This window comes from Dinoponera quadriceps, unplaced genomic scaffold, assembly GCF_001313825.1.
Source record: "Dinoponera quadriceps isolate SergipeBrazil2010 unplaced genomic scaffold, ASM131382v1 scaffold1476, whole genome shotgun sequence".
Taxonomy (NCBI): Eukaryota; Metazoa; Arthropoda; class Insecta; order Hymenoptera; family Formicidae; genus Dinoponera; species Dinoponera quadriceps.
The window spans coordinates 119,394-145,760 of NW_014555863.1; the positions used below are offsets into that span (position 1 = coordinate 119,394).

General features: G+C 47.6%; 1 protein-coding gene across 1 annotated transcript; it reads right to left on the bottom strand.

The window, feature by feature from the left end:
• Nucleotides 1-4,622: 4,622 nt before the first annotated feature.
• On the bottom strand, nt 4,623-20,790 carry LOC106745594. The gene is made up of 7 exons (XM_014621320.1): nt 20,557-20,790; nt 18,016-18,946; nt 14,373-14,527; nt 10,688-10,937; nt 6,920-7,141; nt 4,905-5,100; nt 4,623-4,709 (listed from the first exon to the last, which is right to left on the bottom strand). Exons 1-7 carry the CDS (start codon nt 20,788-20,790, stop codon nt 4,646-4,648), a joined length of 2,052 nt encoding a protein of 683 aa, XP_014476806.1. The 3' UTR covers nt 4,623-4,645.
• Between the last annotated feature and the right edge of the window lie 5,577 nt (nt 20,791-26,367).

Below are 26,367 nucleotides of genomic sequence, written 5' to 3' on the forward strand. Positions count from 1 at the left end.
GTGTGCGCGCGTGCATGCGTGTATTCGAGATCGATTCATGTGCAGCTGGTTGACAATTTCTGTGACATTGGAATTTTCGAACGTTCGGGAAGGATGTAGGCGCTAGAGGACGCGACAAAAGAGCTTTCGCGAGGTGAATCGGATTTTTACTCGAGAACCTGCCCGCCCCGACCTACTTTCGTACCATTTCAGCAGCTCTACTAACCCTTCTGGCCGCCTTATCGCTACATCTCACATCCGAGACAAAGGTTCTTAAATTCGAGCCGATTCACCTCTGCCGCCTTCGTCCTTCTTATGAAGTCAGCGTGATCGATACATCTCGTCCCGTTCGACAGCGAGTTGTCTTTGCCGCGAGAGATCTCACTGCTCTCTTTAGTTTACGGGCGATCGGGAAACATGTTTTCCTTCCAGAAAGTAACATTTAAATATCGAATATCGAGAGAAGACTTACTTTTGAGAGCATCGAGTCGCGATGAAACCAGCTAGAACATTAAAAACGTATCATCGATTGCTTCGTTAACTTTCCACCCTGCTAATTGCGATATTCTCCCGAGAATTGTGCGGTATTGGGCGCCAGTTGTACTGTTTAAATTGTTACTCCATAGAATTCGAAAAGCGAGACGAAAACGGCAATAATCCCAGAGCAGCATCGCACTCGACCGTAGCGAAAACGTTTCGCAAAAAAATATTTGCGCAAATTATTTGTAAAAATAAAATTGCTGGAGTGTCAATACTCGAATGTGTGTGCCTGTATGCGTGGGAGGGAAAAGAGAGCGAGATGTACGAAATCCATTTACAATCCAATATCCGCATTTCGACACACCTCGCGACGCTTAAACAGTTTCACACGAAGCTATTCGATCATGTCGGCGAATAAAAACTGGTAAATAATTCGCGCTACGACGTGCGTTCGGTTCCCTTTGGGAGTCGACGCGACCCTTTCCTCATTTCCACATGTCACTTCGTCGGACTTGATCTTAGGTAAAGGCTGTGAAGCAGCTTGAATTCGAATAGCGGGGTGGAACGAATAAAGGGGAGAGAACAGTCACGTGACGAATTTATACGTTCTCGTGCACGGAAGGTGAAGACGGACAGAACGTCTCTATCATCACTTGAATTATCATATCTTCGCGGAGAAAGAAGGAAACGCGCGAAGTTTACCTCGAAAATCGGCACTTCTGTCATTTTTAACGGAAAATCGGCCGAAACACGAGGGAGGACTAACGGGAAAGCTGATTAACCGCGTCTCCTCCGCTCTATACGTCCCACCCTGTACTGAAGCGCCCTTAATCAGTTCCACTTACCTTCAGCCGTCGCCCAACACTATCGAGAGATAACGAGAGAGAGAACCGAAACTCTGACAGACGCGACGACGATTTGCAGCTGTATTTTCGCGCGAGCGGGCGCGTTAAATTCCATATCTCTGGCGATTTCTCGCGCTCGGACGAGTATCGGCCTCGCGCGGCGGGGAGAGCATTGAATAACCGGGACAAAAATCCCGAAATATCACTTCCGTCACTGTAGCGAACGGAGAAACGCAGTTGCCGTTCACTGTAAACTATTCCGCCAGGCTTGATTCGATGAAGCGGATTTGCGCGCCGGATCGGCCCGCAGGAACATGTCGTCGTCGTCGCTCGATAAGTCGATACTTCGCTTGTTCAGTTCCTTCCCTCGTGTTTCTCGCCCTCCGTACGATTCTTCGCTCCTCCACTTTCCAAGTAAGTAACTCGAAATCCCGCGTTGTCGAGTTCTTTGCGCTCGGGTGAGCCGCAACTTCGCGGCAGACATTACACCGCGGTAAAATCGCGGCCGCCGGGCTCGCGAATTTTACCCGTCGACTTCTTCGCCGGCTTTTCGACGGCGGGTCTAGCTTGTTACGCGACACATTTCCCGCAGGGGCGAATCTGTGTGTGTGGGAAATAATGGAACCTGAGCTTCGAGCCCCGACTGTCGGACGGGATAATTCTCTTCAGAAGTGTCGATTTCCCGGAGTATTACATACGACGCGGAACGGAAAAGGAACGTGCGAGTTCCTTTAAGTTCCCTCAAACATCTCTCTCCCTTCCCTTTCTTCCTCTTCGTTTTCTTCTCTATTTAAATCATTTCCCTGCTGGAAGCTCGATGTTGGAGGCGAGGAAGAAGCACACGCAGGGTCTCTCCGTAGTCGGGGCGAATTAAGGGAATCGGAAGATCGATGACTGCGAGAATGCCCGACAATTAATCGCGCGGAATCGACATTGATGCGACTTGGAGCGGCTTCCTCGTGGCGAACATTTCACAGGAGAAGAAGAATACATCGCTCACTCGGCGACGCCTAATTCGATTAGGCTCCTATCGCGTGCCTTAAAATCCAATTTCCACCATTTAATTTGTGCGTAAAAGAGAAATAGAGAGAGAGAGAGGGAGGGAGGGAGGGAGGAGCGCTATCAGCGCCGGATCGAAGGTTCTCGTTATCGGAAATCCTCGTTCTGATATAAGTGCCTCGTGCAGGAGGTCTCGTATCGATTTCTCCGTCGTGCCGTACACAACCGGTGCACGCGACTCGTATCGAACGGCGAAGAGCACGGGACGGCGCCCCGGGGACGAAATTCCTCGGGAAATATTCTTCTGTTTCAGGACACGCTCTCCAGCCAGTCGTTCTTACGAACGAGTCTTCTTCGATGAATCTACCTCCACCGATAGGCCTCTTACTCTGTTTTCCCTCGTCGCTGCTGTTAGGCGGATTTCTCTCGCCACACGTTGAGAATCTGGTCGAATCCACCGTTCTCCTCCCTCTTAGTCTCTTTCTCTCTCTCTCTCTCTCTCTTGTTGCTCGTTTTTCGTCGCAAGATGATACCAGCTTCTCTCATGCCAAATTTAAACGCACGAGCGCGTGTGCGTCTCTCGGTCTCTCATAATCGAGGACAACGGTGACAAATTGATATCGACGTTTTAATTCCTATTTCAACAATATCGCGCTGTTTCCGCTTCGGAATTATCGATTCTCACGGCGCGCGCTTAGTGTCTCTTCAACGTCACCGCTAAAAGCTCCACGTGCTCCGCGAATTACCGGGAACAAATCAATCGAGGCACGATTACACGCGACTCAGTGGTCGAGCCAATGCCGATCCTCGTCGATCGAGTCCCTCCGAGAGGACCTTTCCGGACTTTCCGTCGCGTAAGGCGCGCGTGTCGAGGTCGAGACCTCGATTAAACCTCGTGAAAAAGAGACACCGTCATCGCCGCCTCCCGCGGCGCCCTTTCTTCTCGCGACCTCATTATCCATCCTTCCGCTACAATCTCGCTACAGCCCTCCCCTCCTCCTCCTCCTCCAGACCTCGCCCCCGCGGCTAGTGTTCTCGTTATCGCGGGAAACTTTTCGAGATTACGAATTGCCCCCGCCGGGACGACCGACCCTTCGCGTCCTTCCGGGACGCCGACAGCGGGGCGTCCTTCCCGTCTCCCCCGCGTCCTGGTCGCTTACTCGTCACAGCTCGATGATATCCGGCGCGCGAAACTGCACTTTGCTGCTGAACTTCACCTCCTGGACAATCTTGTTACCGCCGTCGTCCGGATCGGCATCGCCGCTCCGCTCGTAGTCGTCGTCGTCCTCCTCCTCCTGCAGGTCCTCCAGGACCTTGCGTCTGTCTAAACGCCAGCCACCGTCCCTAGTGCTCATCGCCGACTTCTTCTTCTTCTTCTCGCGGATTTTATTCTGACGAACAGATCGCCGTGGTTATTTGTATCTGAAAGTCGAGCAGAACGGGCGCGCTTTGGAGCGTGAGTGTGCTCTTATCGACCGCAGACAGAGAGAAAAAGAGAGAAAGAGAGAGAGAGAGAGAGAGAGAGACAGTGAGACAGAGAGACAAAGAGAGAAAGAGATTCGTTGACTTACATAAAACGTTTATCTTACTGCGGTTTACTTTTTTGTCTTTTTCTCAATTTCGACGCATTACATAGATTGATAGAAGAGTGTCGCCGTAATTGCACCGGTCGGAGAGCCACAATTTTCGTTAGCAACGGCTAGACAAATACGATTCCGACGAGTCTTCCTCGAACGGAAGATATACATTCCCCAGCTTTAAAGTGTGCACTTTGGTAGCGTACGGTGATATCGAAAATAAGGAAAAAAGTCGACACGAACGTGGGTCCCGAGAAACGTTCTGTTCTTTTTCCTACTTCGGGCGTCTCTCCGTGCGTCCTGTGCATAAACGGCCGAGTCGCGAGTACGGTAGAGGAGAATTTTTACAGAGGCTTTCCACGTGCGTGTCCCTTCGTGATCGCCGCCAAATATTGATTAATCATCTCGTTATATCATGTTGAGCACGCAGCAACGGGCGTCGAGTCGGGGCCCGGTTTTCACATTTCGCCGATGATAGAAATATGATACGGTGCGGCGCGTTTACACGGTACGTCATACGCGCGCCCGCTACTCAGCTCTCCAAACGTAGCGAGTGAGTGTTTAAATATACGCAGGATTGAAACGCGGCGACGCGCCGAAATATTTTTCATTCGTCGGGCTCGTTCGTCCGTAAAAGGGTTCCCCATCGTCAATTTCTACAGGAGGGGCGGGGGGGAGGGGGAACTAGGTCAACATCGCGCGTTACTTTTCATTATGACCCGCGCTCGCACTTGCCGGAGGAAATTCGCGCGACGTCGCGAACTATTATTCCCCTATCTTGAAAATTTTTAGGAAAACTAGCCTCGATTGGAACTGTCGCTTTCTATATCTGCAATTTGTAAGAAGACAAACTTTTAGACATCCTCGCCCGAATGAGCTTGCAGCGTTATCAGGCTTGTAATCCGTGCAACCGATCGATACAATTGATTTCATGCAACTGACTGTTAGAAATGAAATCCGAGAGAGGAGAAATCCGGTGTATCGGGTGTATCCCCGTGAGCGGAGCGCCAGATCATCGACTTACCTTTCTGGTAAGGGGCATTCCAGAATTCTGCAGAAAGCCAGGCCGACCGCGACCAACAGTATCACTAACAAAACCGCGTACACTACGCACAGGTGAACCAAGGAAAAAATATAAAGCGTCTTGTGACACCACTTGTTGGGCGCGTACAACGAAAATTCGTATTCCGGCCACTTTATGTGCAGTATCCAATAATGTCCTGGAACACAAAGGGGAAGAAAGACGAGATGCGACGACGACGTACAGATCAATGTTCTACTTAATGCACGGGGGGGGNGGGGGGGGGAGGGGGTAGAGCGGCGTCTACCATGAGAATTTAAGGCCTGAGACTTAAGCTATTGAGAAATCGACCAATCACAACAATCACGATTATTCTTCTCACATTCGACTATGATCAACCGATCGATTCCTTACAGCTTAGGACTTAAAGCTTGAGTTTTACGTTTTAAATTCTCATTGTAGACACCGTTTCAGAAACAAGAGTATAACTTGCAGAATATTGCCGAATTTGTCGACTTAACTTTCTCGTCCGCACTGAAAATTACAGCTCTTTTGGATTACGTCCAAAAAGTTTATCTCGTTCGCGCTTCGCCCGTCTTTCCTCGCACCACCGGAGAGAACCGTACTTCTGCTGTGTTCGACCCAAAAACTTTCGAAGTGCTAACGACCTCGCCGTTACGTGACATACATATATCAGGTGCTCGAGATTAAGCAGTCTGCAATTACGTGCCGACCAACGAACTGTCGCGTTTCGCCGTACGACACTCGCAAACTGGCGCGCTCGAATGGTAAATATCGCGGCGGCGATGCTCGGTCACGAACAGCTTAATCGCCGTTACGGCGGAATTTTTTCCCAATCGGGGAGGAGTTTCTTCTCGCACACGAATTGGCGTGTTGCAAACCCCGAGATCCGTACGAGCGGCGCCTCGCTCGTTCTTTGCCATTTCACGTGATCCCGAATTAGCAGGAAGCGCGCTACGCGAAAAAAAGGATCGATCATTTATGTGAACAAAAACGAAAATAAATGCGCCGGCCCGATTAAAGTGACAGTGCGGCGAGAACGCACCTCTGAAATATCTCGGCATCGATCCATTCCTCACTAAAGATAGAACCTGCCATTAAAACCACCCGTGCAAAGTGCAAATATAAACAAAGGATGCCACTCGACCGATATTTTCGCCGTCGTAATGTGAACAAAAAGGATCCGCTCGTAAGAATAACGTCGCGAGGCGCAGAGAGCATCGCGCAATTAAGATCGGCATGGAGGGAGGTTAAACACAATTCACGCTGCAATATTTGTGGAACAACATAATGATGCAACTCATAACGCGGCATGCCGCTTTGTGCGCCGCTTCGTCGTTTTGCGCGAAAATAAAAGATCTCTGAGTCGTACGGTGTGTCACCGGTCATTTTTATCGAGTTGCGAATTTTAGTTGAACGATATAGCGGGTAATTCTTTGTGATTTAAAACAATTATAATGTATCCAAAAAATTAATGACTTTATATTAACGATTAAGCGAGAAAATTACTTTGCAAACCTTTTAATTAGATTAAATTAAATGAAGATTCAAATTAAATGAAGAACTTTAATTAATTAATTTAAAACGTATTTAGTCAGTCAATCGTTTAATTAAGAAAATTAAAAATTCTGGAACATGAAACGAGTAGTAAATGAAAACCAACTGATTTAATTACCCGGATATTAAATTGGAAAATGGCGGTTACTAATTTCATTGTATATTTTGCTCGAAATTTCCTTTCCTCTATGGTTAATAATAATGATCTTCTTCATAAATTTATTCGTGCTCGCATCAAGTTATTATGGAATCATGGGACCGAGTATTATGAAGTACATGTTTCGTAATATGGCTTTGAACTCGTGTGCATGTGTGTGTGCGTGTATATATATATAATATGAATAAATCCTCTGTGGCTTTGCCGCTCGGAAAGTTCGACGACCGTTCGTACGTAGTAAAATGCAGCCGCGATACAATTCCGTACAAAATTTCTTGCTTACCTAACGCGAACCATCCGACCAGGAAGCACGATAAAGCTATGGAGAGTAATTTCATGGGCGAGACGTGCGGTCTGGTAGCGGGAACGGACAAGACCTCCGGTCTCCGCGAGCGTATCTGCGAATAGAGCGCCCAGAACATACGCACGGCGCCTAAAACTCCACCGATCAGCATATACACGGGAATGTATGGCTCTATCGGGCACTCTTTGATGAATTGCACACCTGTAAGCGCAAAATTAAACGTGCGTTTTTCGTCACGCCCAACATCCGTTCGCATTACGAGACATTAAAAACGATCATGTAGACACACATCCCCTATAATTGATTTTATATATAATCTATTCTTTTTTCACGGTTATGTTTAAGCTGAATTGCTTCCGCTCGGGCACAATCGGATACATTTGATCTTTAACGCATGACGTGTGCGCAATGCGAAAAATCAATAATATTATGACTTCCACCTCTGTCCCAGCTCTTCCGCCGGAATCTTCCCCGTCGGTAGAATCTTTTTTATCGCGACGTATTTCTTCTACGCGATCGAATGTGTCGTTTACGTAATCTCGTAGCACCGTACAGCCGTAATCCGTGACTCGATGGTTTGCTTAATACTGTGTACTCATTATTATTCTCGTCGGAGAGGAAAGAAAAAGACACGGCCCGCGGCTGATATTCTCGCCCATCTATTTGGAACGTAGCGCATATATTGACGTGCGTCATTATCATGCACTTCTTTTTGCAACGTCGACGAGGAATAATTTAGCATTAATTGCGAACGCCCGACATCCATCCTGTGTATCACGTCCTGGTTTGACGCCCAACTTAGGCTAACATACATGCAAATATCCAAAGGTTCTCCCGCTACACTTGAGCAACGTACACTTCGTTGTTATGCACGTTTCGCATCTTCTGTATGTGCGAACTATTCATTTCCCGCGACATAATCTCGGACGATCTTTCTCGGAGAATTTATTTCGCGACGTTCGCTGTGACTAATACAAAAGATGAATTTAATACAGTCATTATGAGCGTTATCCGCGCGATCGTTTCGCAGATATCACGATATCACGACAAAACGATAAGAAGCGCGCCTACGTTTATTTAAATTTCGACGTAGACATCCTCATTAGATCTCGACCTTCTGATGCGACTTACGAGCAACTTGGAACGCACTCACGATCGCACGGAAGAAAGGGATTAGCTGTCCGTGTAACGCAATTGAAATTTAATTGCCAGACCTAGTTTTTAACTTTCTGTGGAAGATAAGAACCAGGCACAGGGACAAAGAAATTAGCTAAATTAATTGAATTTCAGTGGTATTACATAGACAGCTAATTTTTATCTGCGGACGCTAGTTTTCAGCCGTGGGAGATAGCTTTTAAGCTGTAGAAATTAATTCCTTTCTTCCGTGCGTCATCGCGGAATCGAGCGCGAATCGGTGCCTGCTTGATCGGATCAAATCCTGCTAAAAATATCTAACCGATCGGCTTTACCTTTCTTCTTCCATTAGAGTTCTCTTAATCCACTTCCTTTCTTCCCTTTGCACACGAGGCGACTTTGTTAACACCGCGCTAAATCCTTGAAAATTCGATAGGCGTTACCCGCTTCTGAAGCCAGTCCGGGCTTTAAGCGCATCACCCAATTTTTACGGCGCACGTTGCTATCCGCGAACCCTTCGATCGCGCTTCCGTGCCGTGATTTACGAAAGACCTAAGTAGCATTCGGAATCGGCAACCCGCGGCCACTTTCGCGGTTCACCTAATCCGTTATTATCGATTGCACGTTCTTATCGGACGGACTTCGCCGGAAGGTGAATGCACCAGGCCCGGTAATAAATCAGCTTGAACGTCTGTGCCTCCTCTCCTCCCTCGCGAGTAAACGGCTATGCCCGAGAAATTAAGTATACTCGCATGCCGTAAGCCCAGCACGCTAGCGTTTCGCGTGTGTCGTAACCCCGGTAACATTAATTAGCTCAGAAATGATGACGTTGTATATTTCGCGTAATTTCAGACTTTACTACTATTAACTGCAAGCCCTGATAAACGGGAAACGCACTTCTCCGCAGCCTGAAGCATTATAATCGCACTGTACGTGTTGTTATTATTTTCTTCGTGCGTGAGGGCTCGCATTGATAAATCACACGTGGAGTTTCGAGATTAAATGATATGAATATAATAAGCCGCGTGCATTCAGATTTATCACGAGGCTGGATTTAATTATTAAAATGTAAGGCTGTAATTGTACCGGAGTAGAAATACCATTATGTAGGAACGTTTAAAAATTTACCGATGCAAAATAACAAAGCTACGGGCTTTTGATGATTTACAACTGAATTATTAAAATGGCGCTTCGTCGATTACTGCGACCGAGAACGATTGATTGGAGGATCGGGAATATTAGAATTTGTCAGCTAACAGTCTCCGCGGGGTTATCCTCCGTTATCCTTCTACGTGACGAAAAATTTCAACGACTTATTTGCCCGGAGAAAATTCCACGCACAGGTTTATATCAGGGAGGGTCGCACGAGATATACTTTCGCCAGAAGGACATTGATAAAAGGACCTTATCTCCTACAGCAATCGGCGCGTCCTCGACGTGAAATACCTCGGGGAATCGTCTTCCGCTATCAGGCTCCGTTCCTTTAATCTGAACTCAGCTCGGAGACCGGCTGAAGGGAGAGAAAGAGTCTTACGCCGTATTACTGATATAATACCGCGTGTTAAATTTTTCTCTGATATCTAAAATAATTCTCGTGATGCGTGAAGGTATCCTCTTGAAGGTATCCTCTTGATGATGAAGAAAACTCTTTAGCGCACACAACCGAGAGATGCATAATAAAAGAAAATTCGCGTCTCGAGAGACGTCAGAGGGTTGCGCGAAATTGATTGAAACGCGCAGGAAGCTACAGAATCATCTCATTCAATTACTCCATCCTTCTTAAGTTTTCCTCAAGAGTGTTCAAGAGAATTGATTCCCTTGCCTCTTCACGCGCATAAAACAATGTAAGAACACGTTAACCTTCAGGAACGTTACATTGGGAAACCCCTTTAGTTGACTTAAACAAAATTCTTGTTTGGATATGAGTAAACAAATATTTTGCTTATGAGAACCAAAGTTTAGTTCTCTGAATGGCGTCTCTAATGGCTATCGATGTACAAATAGAAATTAGTTTGAATCAATCGGTAATTATCGGGAAAATGATAAAAATATTGATAGTAGAGGTTCATTAGAAAATCGTGAAAGAAGCGGTGATCTCGTTTTAAAACGTTCTCGCATCTTATTCTCTATTCCTTCTCTTGTGTTTTAAGCTATACCTTACTCCTAATATCTTATTCCTAACTCTCTATATTTAATTCCTCGTTACTTATTCCTTTTATTATGTCTGAACCGTAAGAGGCGCTGTGTGTGTGACGATGAAAAGGTAGACGGGAACGAGTGGATATCGCTTTCCCCGGCCGAGTCTTTCTTTCCACGGAGTCTCGCGAGAAAGCCCGTCGTTAATTCTTAAGCACAGGCATACTAAGTATCGATCCCGCTACGGTTGCCGAAGTATAAAACGGATCGAACCCGCGGCGAGCTGCCCCGAGAGAGGTAATACCACTTTCGACCCACTTATCCCGTTGCTGCTCATTATGCAATATTCATTATACCATCCCCGAACACCTTTCCTTCACGAATTAAATTATTCCCGCGCGGTTGATCATCGGTCAAAGTTCTTTCTCGGCTCGCCCCGTCCGCTCGGAAGTCAAATTTCTTGCCGTCGCCACTCACCAAAGATGAACATCAAGATAGGCACAGTGGACAGACAGGAGAGACATATGGTGAACGTCATCGTCTTGCTGATGACCCTCAGTGCGCGAAAGACAAAATCGCAGATGCCGTTCGCCTCGAGATGGGCGTCCTTCAGTTGGAACACGACCGAACCGTAAGTCGCTACGCCGAGATTCGCAGCTTCCGCGTCGCCCTTTTCGGGTATTTTGGCGCCGCCGGCGCAAAGCCGACGCGACTCGTCGCCTGAAAGCTGAAAGCACACGCGAGACAGCCCCGAATCAGATTTTCTCCCCGACCCCGTCTCTCTCGTGTATACGTAATACGATTTTGTTCCAGCTAGTACATTCACTTCGTTTAATATCGCACACGCGAGATACGCCGGCCGTTGTCGCACGAGCCGATTTCGCCGAGAATTCACGAGCTTACGTAATCCGATCTCTTCGATTCTCCGCGTTTAATCGACTTCTTCCTCAACGTTGTTTCGCGGCGTTTCAACTTCTGCCTTATTTTATCTTTGTTATCGTACACCGCGCCGTTACTTTACGCTGCACCGTGTACTATTTCGCCTGCATCTCGCTGATTACAGAATAATCCAATCAACGAGGGAGCGAAAGGAGTTTTTCTCGAATGTCGCGAGGAACACCCCCGTGTTAAGCAGTCACGTAATGCGCGGAAAATTAAAATAAACCACCGGCTAAATTTATAAATGTCGGACGTTGGAAGATATCTTGAATATCCGCGAAGGGATACAACTTTTCCCCGCGACGGAGATAAAATCCCCGCGCTGCGTGAGGAAAGTTCTTTGCGAAGAAGTTCGATCGAGACGCGAGGGAGGAAGAAGCGAGAACGGAGAGGTCTGCGTGGTTCGCGTGAGAAAGCGAGTTCTGCCGGCACGATTTAATTATCTGTCTCGTCGCTTTCGGCGAGTTATCGCCGTCCTTTCGGGAAAGCAGTGCAGATTCGACACCGGAGATCAATTTACATCCCGTCCCCCCACAGCGTGGGATCCGATAAACGATCGTGAAAAACGCGAACGCAGCATCGCCGAACGGTTTGCTGACACGTCTCTTATTTCTCACCGCCGATTCCCACTTCACGCCGCCGACGGAATTAATCCTTCGAGAGATCCTCGGCTGGCGCACACATCCCAAACGGAATTTCTTGCGTGCGAAATAAGCGGCGAGGCGTGAGCCCGGCGCGAGAAAAATTTCAGCTGTCACGAACAGCGCGAAGCGCGCCTTTAATCCCCGACCTTTCATCCCCGGCGAAAACGCGCGCTTGAACTTATGCACCCGAACAACGGCGGTGCTTCGTTTATTATTTAGAGTCTAGGAACCATCTGGTGTCTCAAGACGTGAGCTTGGGACACGTAGCACAGCGCTCGCGATAAATTTCGAAAATTCGCGCCACTTCCATCGCATAAATCCGTCCCATCGTCGTCGGGAGTCGCGCAGCCGAAACAGTATCGGACATTCTTCATTTCTCGAGCAAAGCGGACTTGCGAGAGAAGAAGGGAAAATTCCTGAAAGCACCAACTCGATTTCGCGACGATCTAAAGGGGTATTCTGTGTACAGGGTGCCCCAAAATTCGACCGACAAACAGGGGCTTCAGACTTGGCACCAGAGTGAATTATTTACAACAGTTGCCTCGAAGTGTGTCGGCCATTTACATCTAGCTTCCTCATAAGTAAGATGCATATCAACCGGTTCATCGAGGAAGAAGTGTCCATTTTGAAGACAAATTTCGCACAAACGATAAGGAAACGCTGTGATACTGAACTCGCGAGTCAATAACAAGTCAATACTAATTCTATGCTTCCTGCTTGAATATTTCCGACAATTTTCATGCTTTTGATAAAGCGATTTTTATTATCGCTTTTTATCAAGAGATGGCAAGAAAAATCAGGATCAGGGAAAAAGGCATCAGAACACCTTGTATACATTCATGGTTCGAATGTTCCGTTTTGCGAATAAGACGAAAAGAAAAAGATATGATTGTGACTCAAGGCGAAGTAAGCCCTATCGGACTCATTATAGTTTTCCGGCAAAGGGCAAAGTGCGAGGCATGAGGGAATAAGGGCCGGCGGTAGGATCTCTGTTACGAAACTACCGATTGTATTGTTATTCACTCGTTACTTCACCTCGCGTGCGTTGCAGCAACATATCGCATCGCCGCGCTGTGTCCGCATCGGAGAGCCAGCCCGGAATGCAATTTCAGAGACCGCGTAAGTTATTCTTTTAGTACAAAACTTTCCACCGCGTGAAAACTCACTCTGTATTTTACGCGATTTAATTCAAGAACGAACGATCGACTGCGGGAAATAAACGGCATCGATGCCGCAGTTTCGTTGGGCGCAGACCTTACGCGCTATTAATTTCACACTCTTCAATCGAACGATGAGAAGACTTTCTCTTCGTCACGCTTACTCTCCGAGCGACACCTCGACTCGTCTCCTCCGGTTTTATAACTGAATCTGAGTAAGCTTTGCCATTAGCGGCGAAAATTCGCAAATGAGAAAAAAAATCTCCCGTCGCGGTATAACGCGAGGAAAAAGATAAGAGCCGCGAGACCGACGTCTCTGAGAGCGGTAACGAAGGAAATTACTTTGAAGATTTCACGGGGATAAGCGTGGCATAGAGGTTAAGCGCGAAAAGGTAGAGGGAGGAGGACGAGAAGAAAAAAAAAAGTAGCAAGAGAAACGGGAAATGACGCCTCTATGCAGCTATCGCTCTGCACTCGATTGAGAGATTCGACCCGGCGGAAATTCATTCGGCAAAGAGCAACGGCTGCCGGGACAAAACTCCCGCTGAGATCTCAGCGAGTCTCAGAGAGCGCATTAAATCTACTTTCTGCTTGAGACGTAAGTAGCGCGAGTTTTTGATCCTTATCTTGCAACTCGGACGAGATCCACCTTGTAATTATTTAGTCGAGTTTGAAAAATTTTCATAACCTACCCGTTAACAAGTTTGTCTTACTTGTTAAATATTGTTCCATTGAGACAAAGAAATTCTTGAATATTTTTCTACGGTGTTACTGTTTAACACGGTGTTACTTCTTTCAAATAATTTATTGTTTGCGAAAACCACTATAATCATTGGACGGGTTGAAATTCAAAGAAATATTTTTCTCTGCATATACGTTCTCAGAAGATGAAGCTTCTACGAGAAGAAGCCTCGTGAGATTCTGAGGCATTTAAGAAATATTAACTTCCTCTTCCTCCACTCGTCGATTGCTCCGCCATGCTGGCTAAGTGACGTTCTGGTTCGCGAGATATCGTTACGTTGCGCAAACTTGAAAGCGTGACGAAAATAACCGCGTATTCGGGCCGGAAATGTTCAACTTTTCTTCGGCGAACTCGCGAGCTGCGGAGGTCAGTCTAGTTGGTGTGCTTCCTGCGTGTGAAAAACGTCACCTCCGTCGTCGGCCGCTACGACGTCGCCGTCGTAATTACCACGACGAATGATAAATGACAAATTGCACCCTCGAGTCACCTGCGGGTATATCCGGTGCACGCCATAAAGGTCGCGCGTCCTAGTCGCCCGTTTCCGTCGAAGTATCGCGAAACGCTCGTAACACAACTGGGGCGTGCGACATAACGGCGTCGCCCGAGAAAGAAAATTCCCTACATACGTAGTCGAGATACCAATGGCCGATAATAAGAGAAGAGGGGGGCGAGGGGGTTACCTGCGAAACGGAGCTGCTGGCTCGCCTGGAGTCGGCCCAGGCATTCGTCCCGTATCCTAGGTTGACCTGGGCGCCACCGCTTCCGCCTGATCTGACACTTCCCGAGCTCACTTCTCTTTGACGATAAGGCGAGGAACTTCGGTTTCTCGTGCTCCCTGGACAAACGCAAATATTTGAATTTCTCCGGACGTCCCTCAAAGCTCGGGGCAGCCTTGCGCGGTATCACGTGGACACATATCCGTTCGTAGGGAACAGAATCGCGAGAAATGCAGGTAGGAGATACATATCCATCTTTCTCTTCTTTGATTCACAATTTCTCACGTTCCTACGATTCGTGTATGCGTGTTCGACCGGGCTTACTTTCTTGCGCGAGGGAATTTTCTTACACGTGTTTGCCGAACGCGATCGAAAGGATTGAAATACCCGATTTATTTTCGCGTTTGAATTCGCACTCCGATCATATTTACCTCGATCGTGTTTACCTCATATTTGCCGAATATTCGCCATTCTATCATTCGCTTCGATACGCGCGCAATTGCAACGAACGAATCGCCGAATAATCACACGATGGGCAGATAGACGCAAACAGAGCTATGCTAATAATTAATAGCGTTAGTGCGCGTTTTAATTCACATTCGCCGTGCTCCCGTGTGAATTCCACTCACAGCAAAGGGACCGCGAACACTGAAAACCGTATTCGAGCCGCGGGAATATCTCTGTCGAGTCGCGGCTAATGCGTAGCGCGCGTCGCTTCGCGCGATAAATCCGCGCTTCCAATTTACGGGACGCGAATCCCATCCGCAGAAGAGACGCCGCCGATTATATCGCGACATTCCTCGCGCGATTCGCCGCGATATTTAACGACTTCGTCCGCCCCGCTGTGATTCGGTAAACAAGCAATCTCGCCTCGCATCGCATCCGGCTGGATAATCGCACGGGAAACGCCTTAAGGCGATCGTGTGAGACCGGAGCGTTGTATTTTGAATGGGCGCGCCGGGAAAACCACTCGCAAGTTTAGTATTTATCAAACAAAATTACATTCCTATACATTTAGTGCGTCGCCGAAATAGCGAATGTTTATTTTCTAAACAGAGTTGAGGCGAAGAAACGCGCGTCCGGAATTGTAATCGCAGAAATAATAGTGAAACGCGACGAGAAGACGGGATTGCGAGATTAAGAAATCACACGCGTGCAACGTGTGTTACACGTAGTGTAATTCCATTCGCACCCGGTGAAAAAGTCCGCGGGGAGAAAAAGGCGAGAGGGCCGCGCCCAGCTGATTTCGCCGCGCACGGAGCGCGCACGCGACCTCTTTCGCATTAGCGCGCGAAGCGGTTAAGTAGCAATATCCATCGGACGCGTATTTCGATTTCGTGACCGACGGCGGTTCTGCGTGGCCGCTGACATTAATAATCAACGTGCACGCTCGACGAAATCAGGCCAATTTGCGGGACCGGGGCATAACCTTTCGTAGTTTATCAACGCGCGCATGATGTTAATTATTACTCAGGCGAGCGCTTTTCATTTCCCCTCGGCGGTGTCGTGTCCGATTTCGCGCCGCTGCCGCGACACCGAGAGAGTCGTGGCGTTAAAAAGCTGCTTAAGCCGTTATAATGTAAAATCACAGAAGGTCCGCCTCCTTGCGGGAGCTCCGCCGCAAGAATGTTAACAGTAGAACTTGTTACCACGAAATACATGCATCTATATGTGCGGAAGTACGTAAGACAGCGGTAAGCCGTATGCAAGGTAAGCCGTTTGCCAAGGTTGGCTCACGGAGCTTAATGTTACTACGTTAACACACACGTGTCCGCACGTTGCGGACCTTCGACGAGTCGACGATAACAACTCGATGGTATTAGGGAACGCGCAAAAGTTCGTCCTGATCGCGTTCAAGTCCGTCGCCCGGAAGACCGTTTTGCAGACTTTCAACTCGATAATTACCCGAAAGACGTCAGAAAGTACCGTAAAATCACGCGACGCATGACCAAACTGACCGAGAAGTCTTCACGCCGGTCTCCCAGGTTTCGAATATCGAGTAACACCACGCTTGGTATCGAGACTCTTTCCGTGAGTCGCGTTATTTCCATCGGCGCGAGTGTCCATCGCAGCCCCGACGAGAAGTATCGAATTCACTACCGGCACGCGGCGGTGTGTCGTCCGGCAAGCAATTTCCGCCACTTTCCAGATATATTATCTATCGATACCCCGGGCATCGGTAACAAGAAAATCGAACGAAACTTAATCGGTGTCCCCGGAGACCCGCCGTCGAGTTGTGTGGTAATGAGCGTCAAATTGCCACTGCACTCCCGCAAGAAGAGATACACGTTATCTCGAAGCTGATCCGCGCCAACCTGCACCAGCGGGAATAACGCAACGAACGGTCGCGTAGAATTTGGTTAACGAATCCATTGGTGCGACATTTTTATCTCATATAAAAGAAAAAATATTGACGAAATTAAATGTGACTGCTTCGAGAAATGGCGAAGAACGAATATACTGGGCGATGAGAAGCCGAAGCACGGATATTTTGGTATTATTTGTATATTGAGATTGTTAATATTAATGTTATCGTGGGAAGATACAGATACATTCAGCGTGGAATGGCATTTGTTTTTACAAAAGAGAGATTTGTTTCTCTTTCTCCCTGACAGACGAATTGTGACAACATTATTGAAATTTCACTAGAATATTACTAGCGTTTCGGTTTCAATATAAAAAAACAGCGCGAATTGTTTTTTATCTGATAGCCCCACTCGGCTGTTTTACAAGCGGAGAAAAACAAAGATATCGATTACCTTTAATGTTTACCGACGTCAAACATGCGATGTACTATACGTAATAAAAGTTATATCGGTCCTCGTGCAAGTTTCTCATCCCTAGACGCACTTTACGGATTTTCAGTGACGTTGTAACGGCCAGTTGTTACGATTATTCCTCCGATCGAAGTTCGAGTGAAAATAAATAGTACCGTACGGACGGACAGTCGTTTAATTCCGCTATATATGATTGACGTGTGCAACATTTAGGCGTATTATTGGCGCAATTCGACCGCACTCGAGGTAGACACTAACGTTTCGTTTGTGCATCCCGTTGTGTTTCACCGCGATGCTGTAATATCGCGAACGGGTTACATCTGGATTTCGGTGCTTGAACACGGGGCATTGCGGTCTTGATATACGCTCAAGTACCCGATCACATTTTCGCGGTCATTTCCGTACCAAAGTTAAGCGACACCGGAGACAAGTTGCCGAAATCTAATCCCGTAAATTCAATACCTTTACGTTACTTGTTTCACCGTGGAAAAAGCTGGCGTACAGCTCGACTGTGATTGATCGGCAATTGTTTCCATAGCAAAAAATTAGCAATTTAAAGATTCGACTGGATTTCAATCTTCCACGATACGAACTTATTAGTCCTCTTATCTGTTCTTGGCTATTTATGGCCCCTGATACGGAAGAAACCGGGCTAGAAGAGTTAAGTCGGCTGGTCGATTTCTGCTATTTTTTAACAGATTGCAAAACCGAGTAAGCAGAAATTCCAAACATGTCAAAGACAGTCGCGATCATCCCGTTCGCTCGCTTGAGGAAGGCGCGAGTAATTCCGTTGCAAATCGTTAGCGTTGAAAACTTGGAGGCCGTCTCACCCTGATCCGCGGAAGCTCTTCTGGGGTTCAAGCTCCTCGGCATCCTTCGGTCCTGCATGCCACCCAGACTACCCCTGGGGCTCCTGTCGATCCCGTCCGGTCCGATGCTACCTCTGGGACTCCTGCTGTCTTCATCGTTGACGGCTCCGAGGGAGCCCCGCGAGTGCCGCTCGGCGTCGTTCACGCCTATGCTGCCGCGCGGCGACCGATTCGTCTCACCGTGCGGCACGATCGAACCTCGCGGACTCCTGTTGCCCTCCGGGCATATCGACCCGCGGGGGGAGCGATTGGGATCCCCGGCTATCGAGCCCCGGGGCGATCGGTTTGGGTCGGCCGTGATCGAGCCGCGGGGGCTCTGGTTCAGGCACTCGGAGGCTATCGAGCCGCGTGGACTCCTGTCCACGACCTCCATGGGCGTGATGCTGCCTCTGGGTGTCCTGTGCATGTCCGGGCAGATCGAGCCGCGGGGACTACGGTCGAAGTCCAAATTCGCCATGCTGCCGCGCGGACTCCTCGTCGAGTCCGGTACGAGCGAGTGCCTCGGGCTGCGGCTCGCGCCGAGAGTCGCGTTCCCGTTCTCCGGCATGAGGGACGTCCTGGAGGCGCCGATAGCTACCATGCTGTTCCGTGGACTCCGGTTGTAGGCCACGTCCGGCACCAGGGAGTTCCTCGGGCTAAGCGCCGAGTCCGGCACCAGGGAGTGCCGGGGGCTCAGCGAGACCTCCGGCGTCAGGCTGCACCGCGGCGTCCTCACCAGGTCCGGTACCAGACTGTTGCGCGGACTCCTACTGAGATCCGGCACCAGCGAGCCCCGTGGACTTCTGCAGTAATCGTCCGGTATCAGCGAATTTCGCGGGCTGCGACTCGCCTCCGGCACGAGGGAATTGCGACCGTACTGCTCCGGATCCGGCAGGATCCTGCGACATGTACCCTGCAACGGAGCGTGGGACTCAGGATTCTGGAACATTCGCTCCTTGAAATTGAGAATTTCATGAAGCTCCGTCGGCCTTGCGTTGAATTATTTAGTCATAATCACTCGGCGAAGCGAAAGAGAGAGAGAGAGAGGAAGATTGATATTTTCCCAGGGAAATCATCGGAACAGAGATTAACATTCTAATTTTACGTGGTTTTGACATTAATATAATTAATATTAATATTGTTCGTAGGAAGATACATATTTAATTGTGTACTAAATGTACGTCCGAATCTTCCATCGGTAGTCGTACAAGAGGGATCAACGTTTTCACGCTAAACCGATCATATTTATTCCCAGATTAACAATTTGTGTTCCCCATTAATCCCCTAACGTGACTTACGTTTTTGATTTCTATTATGGTAAACCGAAGGAAGATTCACGAATGTTTAGTACACGACTAAACATGTATATATCTTCCCCCATACAACATTAATATTAATTATGTATTAATATTAAAATCGCACTAAGACACTCGTGCTTAAGTCCTTATAAGCCCAATAATAAAATCTTCTTATTCAGTTGAATCTAAATAGGGCCGTTATTATTTGATAATTTCTTAATGTTTAAATTTCTCATTGTCTAATTCACTTCTCTTCGATTGAAAGTGCTTGGAATATCTGCATCTGCGCGTATGGTACATCCACATATTTTTCTGTGTTATATATTTAGTTAAATGAATGCCAGGATAAAATTGTATCCCTCTATATGAGTGAGAAGTTGCAAATGTGTTTGCGAGGCACGTCGAAATGCCGGATCGAAGTGAATGGATTTTAATTATTTTAGCGTTCAAAGCCGACTGATAGTTTTCGAAATGCTTGTCTGCGTCGATCGGCCACTAATGAATAACACGTGATAACAATCTGTCTGCTGTTGTGCAAATTTCACGATCGCAAATTTTCGCGGATAAACCGATGTGCAAAAGGTGTGACAAAAGCTCGTATTTGGTTTTATCGGATTGACATACGTAGTGCTCATATCGAACGTACACGACATCAAACACTCATATGCCCCCGAATATATCCCTCGAGTAATTGAATATTCCGCGCAACATTGCGTAGCCCGAAGCGAACGAGAAAAAGGTAGAAAAAAGAAAACAAAATTCGCTATATATTCCGGTCTGAGTCCGGTTGACTGGGAGTCTCAACTGGTCGAAATAATGTTTCGCGCTTTGCACGACTGCCAGTCACTCGTGAAAAAATATTACGAGCGTCAAATTGTTTTCGAATCGTTATTAGAGGTAGATTTTTAACTAACGGTCCGAACACGAAACCCATTTTTCGCGTGAAAAAAAAAACGAATTTCTCAATTTGCGTTTATCCGTGCTTCGGGTATGCACATAGCAGGATGAATTTCGAATTGACTTTCCGCATATATTAAAAAGCGACAATAGTTCTTGAAGCGTATAACGGCTCAAGGATCTATATTTATCAAAACTTCTCTCTCTCTCTTTCATTGTCGATTCCGATAAATAGAATATACCTGCGAATTTCGCAAGGTCCTTCGGACTCTTCCCGTACAAAGCAATTACACGAAGTCGCCGGAGACACAAGGATGAAAATACGAACCTCGTCGGGCGAGTCGCTTTCGGTATCGAGGGCGATATTCGGCACTACGCTACCCCTTGGCGATCGTTGCCTCTCCATCGTTCCGCCGGGACTGCTTGGCAGGACGAGAGGCTTCTCGGTGGCAACGCTCGCTCGTCTACCTCTCATCGTCGAAGACGCCCCTGCCGGCTGGCTCGAATTTGCCACGCTTGGCGACGCTCGCCGGCGCCGCGACGAAGCGCTTCGGTGTAACATCACGGTGATATGCCCTCACCCCTGCGACACACCACATTTCCTGACCAATTATTCCCCCGGCTATTAATTTCGCCTCCGATCAAGATTTTGAAGTGCCGTCAATATTAATTGCGACATATTAATTAATAACGTCGAATAAATTACATCCTTCTTCCGTAAGAGAGCTGTGCGAGAAATAAGATACCGTAGACACGGGGAAGGGGGAGGAGGGTTGTAGCGGAGAACTTTCTTGGATTATAGAATAATGCGGCAACGTGATCGATTATGCGGATTAATTGAAGAATAGGATGTTCGCTTTCGAACAACTTGTTCATTTTCGACTCAAGTCTCACCTGTGCGAGGAAGTCGGGTATCCTTAAAAGTTAAAAAGTGCGCCTTTTGCCGGAGAGTCGTTCCGCGCTTCAAAAAGCGAATTCGCGTCATTAGCGTGGCACGTACAATCGTAGAAACGCCCGTCCCCGTTTCTCGGGAGGCTAACAATGTCCATTAGAAGTTTAAAGAAGCGCGCTTCACGTTAAGTTTCCCCCGGGTTTCTCGCGTGGCGACGTTAAAAAGACAAGCGAGGTACAGGGCTACGAACTTAATCGGGAACTTTGTTCCCTCCACGTGCATACAATTCTCCCGGGGACGCGGAAAAAGTCGTGGCCGTCGTGCGAATCGATCGTTCCCTCATAGTGTGGCGAATACCGGCCGTATCAACGATACAAATCAAAAGCTAGCACTATGTAATAAGATACACCGGTGTACAAGTTACGCGTAATGCAGAAGGAAGATATCACCGATTACATAGAAAAATGGCAGAAGTGAGAGAGACGAGCAAAGATTTAGCCAATATCTTCCCTTTCGTCTCGCACCGTTGCAAAGTATTTGTGAAATGTATCTACAGCAGCGAACATTGACACGAGGGAGACGAGAATCATGGTATAACTTTTTTTTTAATGTATACAGAAACACAGGATTGGCTGTCTTAAAAGAGACGCGCAATATTCTCACATTTCTTCATGCATGCGATACTTTTTCAAGTATCCTCCTTAGATATACATTTTCGGTCCCCGTGGGGTCTCCGGAAACATTCAGCGCGAATCTGCGCGGGCGGGTAGATTCCTACCAGGAAGATGACCCGGATAAGTGCATGATCCGCTTCAGCACATTATATCGGCCCCTCTAATTCCCCGGCCTAGCTGCGACATGCATTTTGACGCGCCGATAAGAGCGCGTCTCTCGTAGCACGTAACACCTCTTCCACATAGACTGTGCGTCGAATATATTATCGAGTCGCGCGTACGCTCGAAACGATTCCGACAGCGAATTCACACGCTAAATATCGCGCCCGCCGCGGAAATGAAGCGGAAATATCTTTTGTGCGAGTTGCAAACGCGCAAAAATGACTCGTCCCTAATAAAGAGAGCGGAATCCGGCACGAGAATGGAAGGTGGATATTACATTTCGACTGAATTTCGCGTTTGACACCCTGGTTTATATATGTCGATTATTTATCGGGAGGCAAGCAGAGCGGAGCATAATAACTAGGAAATTCGACGTCGATTTATGCCTTTCGTGTTGCGTAATTAAACACGAGATACGTAGGCGCGAGTAACGCGTACGAACCAAGCTGGAAATATACGTTGACGGCGAATTACCGCGCGATATTGTTAATTGTTTCGTCGAACGCGCGCTCGGCACGCGTACACACGTTAAAAAAACTGGAGCTCGTTTATACTTCGTCGGAATTCACGCGATGTGTTTCACGCTGGCGAGACCGGTGAGAAGATGCGCCGATTACTGGACGAGTTTTATTGACTGGGAATGTATGATGCCGCGTTTGTGCCTCTCCAATAAACGGCAGAGAGTGAACTTTCCGAAACTGAGAAGCGAAACAGCGCTCGCACAGAAGTAAACATGGGATAACACCTTCCGTGAAATGGTGAATATTTACAGCGAATAGCACGGCTGTGGGAACAACTTCTTCCGTGTATACCGCAGGTAAAAAGTGAACACACGAAGATTCAAAAGGATAAGGGATTATCTCGCGCTTTTTTTCCGTTTTTATCGTTCTTTCGTCGCGACGCTTCTTCTATATTACATCTGCGCGCAAATAAATCCAAACGGGGATTTTCACGTTAACGTAATTCACGGTGCACGTGTGTGTTTTCGAGGCGAACTCCGTGTGAATTATTGAGCATTATTATTACCGCAGGCCACGGGCATTATTACAGTAGCCTCTTTATCGTAGGAATATGAGGCACGATGAGAGAGAAAGAGAGAAGTCGGGAAACAACGTGCGTTATTAGGAACGCGGTATCTTCCGGTTGCCGCGTGCGGGCAACTTTTTCCCAGCGATGAAATCCGCCGGTGAGCGTGAAATTCAACGAGGAATTCCATTGCGGCGGATTCGCGGCTCGTTAATTAAACCGACGAGTGCCGCTCGGAATATGGCGGTTGCGAAAAACTTGCCGGCGTAGGCGCGAAATAACATTTAATTCCGACGATACTTCCGTCTTACGGAGGCGCCTCGCTCCTCCGAATACACGCGTTTCGCGCGAAAGTTTGACGCGCGGAAATTGCGCGCTGAAACCCCCGTGAAGTGAAAACTGCGGGGCGCCGTTACGGCGCGCTTACGATATCACGTCTGACTACACGCCCTCCTCATCCACTGTGCAAGCAAGTTAAGATCGCGCATACACACATTTTCAAGAGACGCGCGCGGTGTGTGCGTGTGTATGCGTGTACCGATGCGAGGGTAGCAACATTTCTGGCAAACGATACACCGCCAAGCATCTTATCGCGATCAAAGCCGCGCTCGGGACAAAGAACAGTCACCCGTGCAATCGCGAAAATCTCCCACGAAGATAATCATAAGGTACACACAACACACACACGTACACGCACGCACACACGCGCACAATAGAATCTCAAAGTGAGGTATATCCATAATTCAGCAGCTTCGGCGGTGAGCAAACTTGCCGACGCTATTACGATAGCGCGCAAAGCCCGAGAGCGCACGCCTCTACGACTCACGGCGTGACGCGTTCCGATGGAACGTTGAAAATATATTTCGTTGACATTTAACAATCTCGCACCGCGCACTTGTTATTTCACCGCCCACGCCGTGACTCCCTTCGCGTCCCCCTTCGCGCCGCGCGCGACTCCCGCGCCGCGAGATTACCCGCGTTATCAGCGTCGCTGTTTCCCTTAGCTGCGTTCGTGTCGACGATTAAGCCACGCGCGAGTTTCAAGGGGTGATCGACTAATTAACGTGCTATTGATATCGATTGGATTACGCCTGAGTCATAATTAATAAACATCCGGTGGCACGCAGTTACGCAGTTACAAGCGCGCGACGACATTCTGCGATTACATGTATTACGGTCGAATTAATTATCGGCTTAAGTATGGTGTTGCTTTTAATGGACTATGGGATGAACAAGAGAATTAATGCCGGCCGTACAATATCGGTATTAGAAGCTTAACTGTTCTCGCCGTGACAATGGAAAGTGACGGTGGGGTTCGGCTTAGCAGGATAACGCGTAACGAGAGATTCGGGAAATTTTCAGGAAAAAATCAATAACCCTCCAATGGAAAGATGGATTTTCAAAACGTCAGGGTGTTTTGCTGCAATTATTTCAAATCAGTTGGTAAACTTTATTGTATTGTTTGAACTTATAAATAAACAGAGGAAGTGATTTCACGTTATTATTTACTTCTCTTGCTCATTTTGTACGTCAATTAGATGAAAAATGAACAGAATAGATAGAGCATGCGGTCGAATCCAACTCCAACCTTATTATTAAAGTGTTAAAAAAAACCACAAATACATGTATATATATACATATATCTTCTTTATTTGGCGAGTTAAACATTCAGTTAAAATGTCCCGCTAAAAGAGCTAATCATCATTATTTATTAAATACGAAACACAGCGGCCGCGAAAGAGCGATTACGATAACGTTACCCGTTGCGTACGCAATTTGACACATTTTGTAATTTCACATTACCGCGCTCGCAATAATTAACAATTTAAACATAGTAATGCTTCAATGAACCGTAAAATAAACCGACAAAACAATGTCAACGAATATTACTATGCGCCGTGCGCATTAATCGAGCTCCGTGTCAAATGCATTACGAGCTTACGAAATTACCGGTTTTTGTTCTGCCGCGAGGAGAAGCGTGGGAGGACGCGCGGGTTGTAAAAAATTGCATCGTAACCCCCGGAATTTTTAGACTTTCAGAGATAAGAAAGGTCAAACGAATGCGTGAAACGCGAAGAGAGAGATTTCAGCGGGTTTTAATCAACAGGAAATCGCCGTCGGCATTAATCAATCTTTGCAGGTGTAGATTTCGAAATCGCCACGTCGAAGAATACTTGAGCACTGAAAGGATTATCCGCCGGGTCTATCTGCGAGGTTTCGAGATTGCGGCTCGATCGACAGAGAGCGAGCTGAAAGTTAATTAATCGGAGCACAGCGCGGTCAGTTATTCGCATTGCGATACTTCGAGTCGCTACGGTCGACTCTCTGTGGCGCCGTACATTATGCCTCCGACAAGTCGGTTATGGCCATCCAGCACGGACACCCTTACAGTTGTAAACGACGATGGGCTACAGCCAACCAGCCGGCCGTCAGAATTTAGGCGGTGAAGATTAATTTTGCGTTACCCACGGGTAGCGGGAGGCGATTGACCGACTATGCGCGTCCATTAGGGGCTAATCTCTCAGAACGTAATTACCACGCCGTGCACTGAAGAGACGTATGAATTATTGGGAGGACAAGAAGCGGCATTAACGAAGATGAAAGGCGACGCGAGCTTGTAATAGCGAGTATTCTCCGCTCCCTCTCTCTCTCTCTCTCTCTCTCTCTCTTTCTTTGTCTCTCTCGCACGCGCACCTTCCTCACTCCATTTCGCGAAACTGAACTCGCGACTCGAGTCCCTAAGTCGCTAAATGCTTAATGCCAAGTACGACAATTATACTCCGAGGTGAAGTGCATTAAAAGCATGTAGGAACGCCGGTGTGTCTCACCGCAGCGGAGATTTGCGAATGGCTGTGCATCAGCAGAAACGAAACGCCAAAGGACTGGGGACTCGTGCCGCGAGACGTCATCGTTACGTCGCGAACTGGATTGTCAACATCTATATAATCTATACCTGCCAGACCTTCGCGACGAAGTTTGCAAATATCAAACCGAACGTTGACTTCCTTGACTTGATTTCGAGAAGTGAACCTCCGAATTGGATCCGGACTACCGCCGCGATTGATATCGTCGGATTTTCGGTCAAAAGTTTTGGCCACGTTCCAGGAACAATTAAGCGTCCACGTTTCAACCTGGGGTCGCCTTTGCCGATTGTTGTCTGACAATTAATTATCGTCCGGCACGTTAAGGGCTTATCGATCAAACAACGACACGCAAGTAAGATCGATGCGAACGCGAAGCGTAAGACGAAGCAAGAGCACTTAACTGCTGTTTACCCTCCCACTCTTTCGTAATCGTACCTATTATTCCAATAATAAAGCGCGGTACTGACGGAACGTTGTTACAAAAATATTTGTTTACTTGTTTATTATTTGAGCAGCTCCAG

Bases quoted from the DNA above. Each gene is read 5' to 3' on its own strand.
- LOC106745594 (XM_014621320.1), bottom strand. From the start codon at position 20,790: ATGTTACACCGAAGCGCTTCGTCGCGGCGCCGGCGAGCGTCGCCAAGC. The intron at 14,528-18,015 runs GTGAGACGGCCT...GCGTTTGTCCAG, and splicing joins AAGAGCTTCCGCGGATCAGG to GGAGCACGAGAAACCGAAGT. The intron at 5,101-6,919 runs GTAAGCAAGAAA...TTTGTGTTCCAG, and splicing joins GGTCGGATGGTTCGCGTTAG to GACATTATTGGATACTGCAC.